This window comes from Prinia subflava, chromosome 5 (assembly GCF_021018805.1).
Source record: "Prinia subflava isolate CZ2003 ecotype Zambia chromosome 5, Cam_Psub_1.2, whole genome shotgun sequence".
Lineage (NCBI taxonomy): Eukaryota > Metazoa > Chordata > Aves > Passeriformes > Cisticolidae > Prinia > Prinia subflava.
Window position 1 is genome coordinate 37,906,338 of NC_086251.1, and position 7,595 is coordinate 37,913,932.

Sequence of the window (7,595 nt, forward strand, 5' to 3'; positions counted from 1 at the left end):
TTCTGAACAGGTATTATGCCTTGTGCAGAGGACTTGGGATTGCAACTGTTGGACAAAATTCAAGTTCTTCTCTTTCCGAAGTAGGCAGACATTTTACAGAGAAGTCTCTACTGTCAATCATTATTACTTTTTTCCCTGTATAAATATATTATTGAATAGTCTCACTAGGGGGCAGTGAAAATTGAAAAATTTGAGAGTTTTCTTGGGTTAAAAGTTATATTAATTAAAATGTGTGGGTTCAAGAACTTGTTCCAAACCTCTTTAAGTCTGGTACTTCAGCTGTTTTTTAAAAGCTGAGAGTACTTGTCAAGCTCTATGTATAAATTAGTCCTACAGATGGTCCAGTGCACAGATGGTTCACACATTCCCTGTTAGTTTTAACAGTGGTTACCTAGGCACAGGTGCAAATCATCTGGCCTTGAAAGAAGTATGTTTTCCTGTAGCCCAAGAAGTAAAGATGTCACTCAGCTGTTGTATGTTGGATGGATGGATGGATGGATGGATGGATGGATGGATGGATGGATGGATGGATAGATAGATAGATGATAGATTTTTCTCTCATGTCTATGACAACAACCAAAAACAGTCTGGAGAAAAAGGATCAAAGTAATATAATTCAAGAAAAACACAAAGAGGACCAGGTTATTATTTTATATTAATTAAATTATGTTATATTTATTATATGGCTGTTCTCTTTCCTCTTTTGCTTTTATTTGTCTCCTTTGACAGCTTGGTTTAAGTCAATGTGCAGGCTTGCTGACCACTCTCATTGGGAATTTCTTCATCCATTCCCAGTGCTTCCTTTATGCTGTCTTGTTCCTAAATTAGTCAGATAACACATATGTGGGGAAGAGTTTGCATTTCCCATATGCACTGGAAGTTTCTCCGGATGAGAACATGAGAAGTACATGTACGTTCATGACTTCCAAAGCTGACACAGAGCAAGACAGCATTCCAAAGGTGCACAGATGTCTACATCTCAGAAGGAGATGTCTGGGAGTCTTGGAAGACAGAAGACACAGGGGCTTCCTTATTACAAAGGAATTAAATAGAAATGCAGAAAGATCTGAAACTGGAACAGCGTTTTGGATGAAACCAACAAGTTCAGTTCAAGCTGTGATATAATGCCAGGCAAATATTGTGTAGCTTTAGACCACCTCACTCTAAGACCACTCTTCCTCAGCTAGAAACCATGACCTTAAAAGAAAGCATCTTCAAAAAAAGGAAGAAAAAACTGAAGGAGACATTCAATCCTAGGTGGAACAAAAAGCTGGATGAGACTTAGGGATTTACAGGTGCTACTTTGTTCCTATAGGTTTTATTTTTCAAAGGAAGGGTCTCTCTGCTGCTGCTCACACAAGCAAAAGTCCCACTAAGTGACTTGTGAAGTGCAGTGTCCTGAATGCTCAGGCAGCTTTCCTGTCAAACCCACCTTCAGCACTTCTGGGAAATAGTTTGGTGTTGACATGGCTCCAGAAGTAACCAATATCTTTTTAGGCAAACTGGGCCTTCCCCTCTCCACCTAAAACAAGGATATTGAAAAGGGTAGTACTTGGCTCTGATGAGTGAAAAACTTCTTTCATTAGGCAACAAAAGATTTCTGGCTGGTCTGTAAAGGACAGGGTTTCCTGAAACCTTTTGTGACCCTTTCAAACACAGTGTGATAATGGAGCATATTCAGTCTCAAAGCTGCTTTGGCTCTCCAAGTCCAGTGGGCTAGAGTGTTTATCTCACCCGTATTAGAATTATAATTAAATGAATTCAGGCAAGAAGAGTGACAGCTTCTCAGTGCTGTAGCTGTGCTATTTCAATGCTATTTTCAAATAGATGATTTGGATCAATCAAGAATTTATTTAACTGGCTGATTTTTTTTTTCTGTATTTTTTTTATATTTGTTCTCCTTTGGGAGAATGTGAGAAGATAGTCTAGCAACATAGCAAAATTGTTTTAACAATAAACTGGTTTATTCATTCATTTTTACTGGTTTATTCATTCATTCAGATTTATACATGAGTTGCAACATGAGTTGCTTCTCCTCTCACACAGGAAGAAATCAGCAGTAATTCCACTGCAGCCAGAGGCTCTATGCCACTTCAAAAGTGGCAATAGTTAGAGGAAAATGAGAGTACTAGAATCTTCATTAGTAAATAGTGCTGTACGTGGATGCCTGCCCACTGTAGGAGAACGTGGATGTGAAAGAACAATCACCAGAACATAACAGTGATAATGGGACTGTTCACTGACTCCCCTTTGGATGGCACAGCTACAATGCCATTGTGCTCACAGCTGTCAACATGATTCTTGTCCAGTGAGCAGATGAAAAGGCCCCCTCAGTCGAGGTGCAGCCATATAGCATAGGCTTCTAGTGCATTAACAGTCCTGAGTCAGAGACATTCATGGGGATCAAAACTCTCCCAACACAACACTGAAAAAAAAATGCAGCTCTGCAGAAGAGAATGTCTTTTGCCAAAAAAGGTTAAAGCGAATTCAATCTCATTGGTAGGTAGAAATCTGGACTTGGATTATAATATTATGTTCCTATTGCTAATGCTTTGTTTCACTTTCATTTTGCTCCAGAGGACAATGAGAACTCAAAGTCAGATGAGAAAGGAAACCAGTCAGAAAACAGTGAAGACCCTGAATCCGACAGGAAAAAGTCAGGAAATCAGTCAGATAATGAAATGAACTGTAATGAGGATGGGAACAGCTCCAGCAACCAGGACAGCAGGGACAGTGATGACAGCTTTGAAAACTCAGACTTCGAGAATCAAAAGGCCCCTGAGGACAGTTTTGGCACTCTTGGCTCTATGCAGATCAAGGTGGAGCGCTACGTTGAGAGTGAGTCAGACTTGCGGTTGCAGAACTGTGAATCACTGACCTCTGACAGTGCCAAGGACTCAGACAGTGCAGGTGAAGTAAATGCCCAGTCTTCCAGCAAACATCAGAAGAGGAAGAAGAGGAGAAAAAAGCAAAAGGGAGGCAGCATGACCCGGAGAAGGCTGTCAAGCACCTCAAGTCCGAATGGACTTGACTCAGCTTTGGTGGACCAGCCCCAGCTGCTCTCGTCACCAAACAGTGCCTCAGTGCTCAAAATTAAAACAGAAATCTCAGAACCTATCAATTTTGATAATGATAGCAGTATTTGGAATTACCCACCCAACAGGGAAATCTCAAGGAATGAATCACCCTACAGTATGACCAAGCCCCCCAGCTCCGAGCACTTCCCTTCCCCCCAAGCCAGCAGTAGTTTACATGTCTCCATTCCAGACTCTGTTCTCACCCCACCAGGGACTGAAAATACTGCCAGCCGTAAAACTCAGTTCAGCACCTCATCCAACTCGGCCTTGGCTCCAGTGTCCTCTGACCCTTTGTCACCCCCACTTTCAGCATCTCCAAGGGACAAGCATCCGGGGGGTCCCACAGCGTCCAACTCTTTGTTGTACACTGGGGATCTGGAAGCCCTTCAGAGGTTACAGGCAGGCAATGTGGTGCTTCCTTTGGTTCACAGGGTAACGGGAACCCTTGCTGCGACCAGCACTGCTGCTCAGAGGGTCTACACCACTGGCACTATTCGCTATGCTCCAGCTGAAGTTACTTTAGCCATGCAGGGCAACCTCCTCCCCAACACCCATGCTGTTAACTTTGTTGATGTTAACAGCCCCAGCTTTGGTCTGGATCCTAAAACACCGATGGAAATGCTCTACCACCACGTTCACCGACTCAATATGTCGGGACCGTTTGGAAGTGCTGTGAGCGGGGCCAGCCTGACCCAAATGCCTGCAGGGAATGTGTTCACAACTGCCGAAGGACTTTTTTCCACTCTTCCATTTCCTGTGTACAGCAATGGCATTCACACTACACAGACTCTGGAACGGAAAGAGGATTGAAATATGACCACATACTGTGTTCAGTGTTATACTCTGAGGCATAGACTATGTTTTAATTTAGACCTTTAATTCTAGCACTTTGAATTTGAGCAGGTCAGCTTATTATCTCAATATGATGGTCCCCATTTCATTCCCTTTAACTTGACTTATTCTTTAATGTAAAGATATTTTTTTATTTTTGCCTTCAGAGAGTCGAAGTACCAGTTGCCTGCCATTTTGTCTTCTTCTAAGATGTGTGTTTTTTCCTTTGCATCTTTATTAAGATGCCTTTAATATGTGTATGCCTCTGCCATAGAATACTCAGTGTTGTGGTAAAGAGATTTTAAAGTGACAACCATTGGTTTTACTTCAAAATGATCTTGATATGATCAAGATTAAAAGAGACAAGCATAAACAATGTGCCCTGTTTGACTAAGTCAAATGAAAGGGGGGTTTTGTTCCTAATTCCTTTAAAATAGGGGATAGTATTTTAGAATTTTATGCAGAGTTTAATTCTCTTTTTATGGTTAAGATTTTCTTACTTGCACATAAAATAATTTGGGTTCTTAAAAAGTTAATTTCTGGCCTGTGACTAGAATGTTAAAAAGTTGGACTAAATGTTAATTACAGAAACTTTAACTTAATTTCTAAAACCATGGTGCTATCATTTATTAATCTGTAATGTCTTCATACAATATGCAGCTTGTGGGCTGGGTTTTTTGGAAAGAATGTGTTCCGTACTGGTTTATAGTGGGGTGCTGCAGTCTCCTTGGTTAGTTAAGACAAAAGCCCTCATTAACATTTGCTGCAGGACTTAAAATTTGTTACCTCCAAACTAACAAGCATAGCCTCACATCAAATTTAAATGGGTCAGGAAGCCTTTTTCAAAAAGAGCTTAAAAACAAAAAACTCAATTTAATTGACGCGAGGAGCAGTTTCTTAGGTGCATATTGTTTTGCTTTATTTTTTTCTCAGTGTAACTGAGGCTAATTTTACAACATCAAATAACATTTCAGAGTAAAAAAAAAAAACAGAAGAACTATTTAACATGTTTTATTTTGGTTTTCATTTAATATTATAGAGGGAAGGTTGTAAATTTCTTTTTTGTTCTTTGATTTGGGTATTTTTTGTTGTTTTCTTTTTCCTTATTTCTAGTGTTGAAACCAATATGTTTTAAAACTAAAGGATGGGTTAATAAGCTTGAAATAGATAACTACAACTGAAAACTGCACATTAAGTAAAAGAAAAGAAATCTCCTATTTTGTCTTTGTTGCCAGAAATCACAGTGTAGTGTCAAACACTCCAAATGACTGTCAAATATAAATTCTTCTTCCACTCCATCTTTGGCAGCTGTTTGTTAAGGCATCTAATAACAGATGTGAGAACTGTAATGTGTACAATGTGTAAGTGTCCTTGGCTGTCAGTCCCATTGCAGTTTCAATGTGTGTTACTATATGCAGTATATACTAAGCTAATGTAGTTGTTTTGTCCTTTGTCTTCTCTGTGCTTTATCTCTAGTCTGGAGTGGTAAAGTCCCATTCCTGCAGTCCTAGTGAACCAGTGATTCTTGGGGGTTAGTGGTTTTTGTGTGGTGGCCTTCCTCTGTAATGTCACCTTATGCTGCTTCCACTGTCTGTATACCTTTTAATTTCTGCTGTTGCTTTGCTGTTGTGTATTCTCAGACCTCTCTGCCCCCCTTCCTTTCTCCCCTCCTCCTCCACACGTTTCCCCTCTCTCTTTCTCTCGCTCTCTCGTTCTCTCTTCTTCACTCTCAGAGATAAAAGACTCTTAACTAGCTCAAGGTTAATGGAGCCATTTTTCCCACAGAGGAATTCTGGGTGTGAGTTACTCTTCCAGTGTACCCCACAATGCACTACAGAGTAATGCTCAGATATATTAAGCAAATTGACGCCATATAGCCTCAGTTGTTAACATTCCCAGAGTCCTTGTGCTCGAACTGTAAGCAGAGGGTGCATTTCTTTGGTTTTCTCCTGGGTAGGCTGGCAGAGCAAGATGTAGAGCAATTACCAGTGAGTTAGGAAATTCTTTCAAAGGTCAACTGGCATTGTTTTAAAAGGAAACTGAGCTTAGAATTGTCATATATATTCGCTTATGTGTGCAATGCTAATGTATTAACTCAGCTGTCCTTCGAATTTTTCATCACTCACTGCCTTGAGTCAATTTCTGCGGTAGCTTTGAATTTGAGAAGTAGGTCCAAGTCACAGAGGAGTGATCACAAAAAAGGAATTGGATGCTAGAAATTTAATTAATGAGCTTTTAATGGTTCCATGGGAAGGATTTATGTAGGTCTGAAAAAGGCGAGAAAGCTGATTGGGAAATTCAAAGTTTAATTTTGGAAGCTCTGCTCTAGCCATGGAACAATCAAAGGACTGCACCTATCAGCTACAAAGAACAGCTAGACAGCTGTTGTTGTTTTGGGTTTTTTTTATAAATGTTTCTGTGTTGTGTCAAAATGATTTCTGGTGATTTAAACTAACAGATAATCACAGCTGCTGTCTAAATCCATAGTGTTTAAAATTACAAAATGAAAAAAAAACTTCATTACCTGTGAAGACTGTGTCTGTGTTTTTAACTATTTCTTGTACAAATATATGAAATCTTTTATGAGGAGACTGGTGCCAAGTAGCTGAATAATGGGGAAAGGGATTCTGTTCGTATAAATCTTAGCAGTGTTACCAACTCTACAATATAAAAAATTAAAATGTTAAAAAGTGACAGCTATGGTACATTTATTTTGTGTTAAGCTAACCGAATCTAACTTCTTGAGTGCCTGGCTTATTTGAAACATTTTTTTCATTGATCATTGATAATGCTGCAAATCAGAAATGTACATACTTCATTTACAACAGGGTTCTTTTTATACTTTTGTAGGTTCTCATACATGTCATACATGGTTGTCTTTATGTAACTTAATTTTTTTTCATCCCGCAGGTGCCATTTTCATAATAAACTTCTCTTGGATTTGTTACTATCTGGCATCATTTCTTTTACATATAACCATCCTGACTAATGAATGCTGGTAGTATTTGTTTGAGCAGGTATTTTTTAATTGTTTTGTACCAAAAAAAAAAAAAAAGAAAAAAAAAAAAGAAAAAAAAAGAAAATAGCTAAAATACCATAGAAAAAAATAACCAAAAATGAAAGAGGAAAAAGCAAGATTTTATTAACACTTGTGAAATGAAGAAAGGAAGCTGTCAAGATGTAGGTTAAGAATGCTAATCCAAATACTACAACAAACTTGCCACCATTCTAAATTCTCAGCTACCCCAACTCATTGTCATATTGAGCATTTTTATGCACATTATCAAAGCTGAATAATGGACCTGCAACATTAACCACTAGAGAAAGTGTGCATTTTTTCCTTGATTAATGCACACTGGAAGAGGTCGGCTTTTGTACATTAATCATTTAAAATGCACTTTATATTTTCATTTTTGTACTCTACAATGTTACAGTGAAACTCTTCAGTCACATTATATCCTACCTAGGCTGCTGATTCTTTTAAATGTGTACTTTCTTTCCCCAGAGTGGCAACCTGTAAGTTGTTGGTGTCCTGCTGCTAGACATTCCGCCTTACCAACTGAGGATAGAAACATTTGCCAGTGCAGAACTGACAAGGCAAAAAGCCTTGGTCCCACAAATGAAAGGGGGGAAAGAAAGTCAAGTACAGTTTTGATTACACAGATATCCACACACAGTGGCTGGCCT

The 7,595-nt window shown here is 39.1% G+C and overlaps 1 protein-coding gene across 2 annotated transcripts in view; it reads left to right on the plus strand.

Annotated features, from left to right (window-relative positions):
• Window positions 1–6,439, plus strand: part of NPAS3 (neuronal PAS domain protein 3) — a 595,307-nt gene extending 588,868 nt beyond the window's left edge. For both annotated transcript variants that reach the window (XM_063398891.1, XM_063398892.1), the window contains one exon: window positions 2,578–6,439. In XM_063398891.1, coding sequence (XP_063254961.1) covers window positions 2,578–3,887 — 1,310 coding nt within the window. In that variant the 3' untranslated portion in view covers window positions 3,888–6,439. The remainder of the gene's footprint in view (window positions 1–2,577) is intronic.
• The last annotated feature ends 1,156 nt before the right edge of the window (window positions 6,440–7,595 follow it).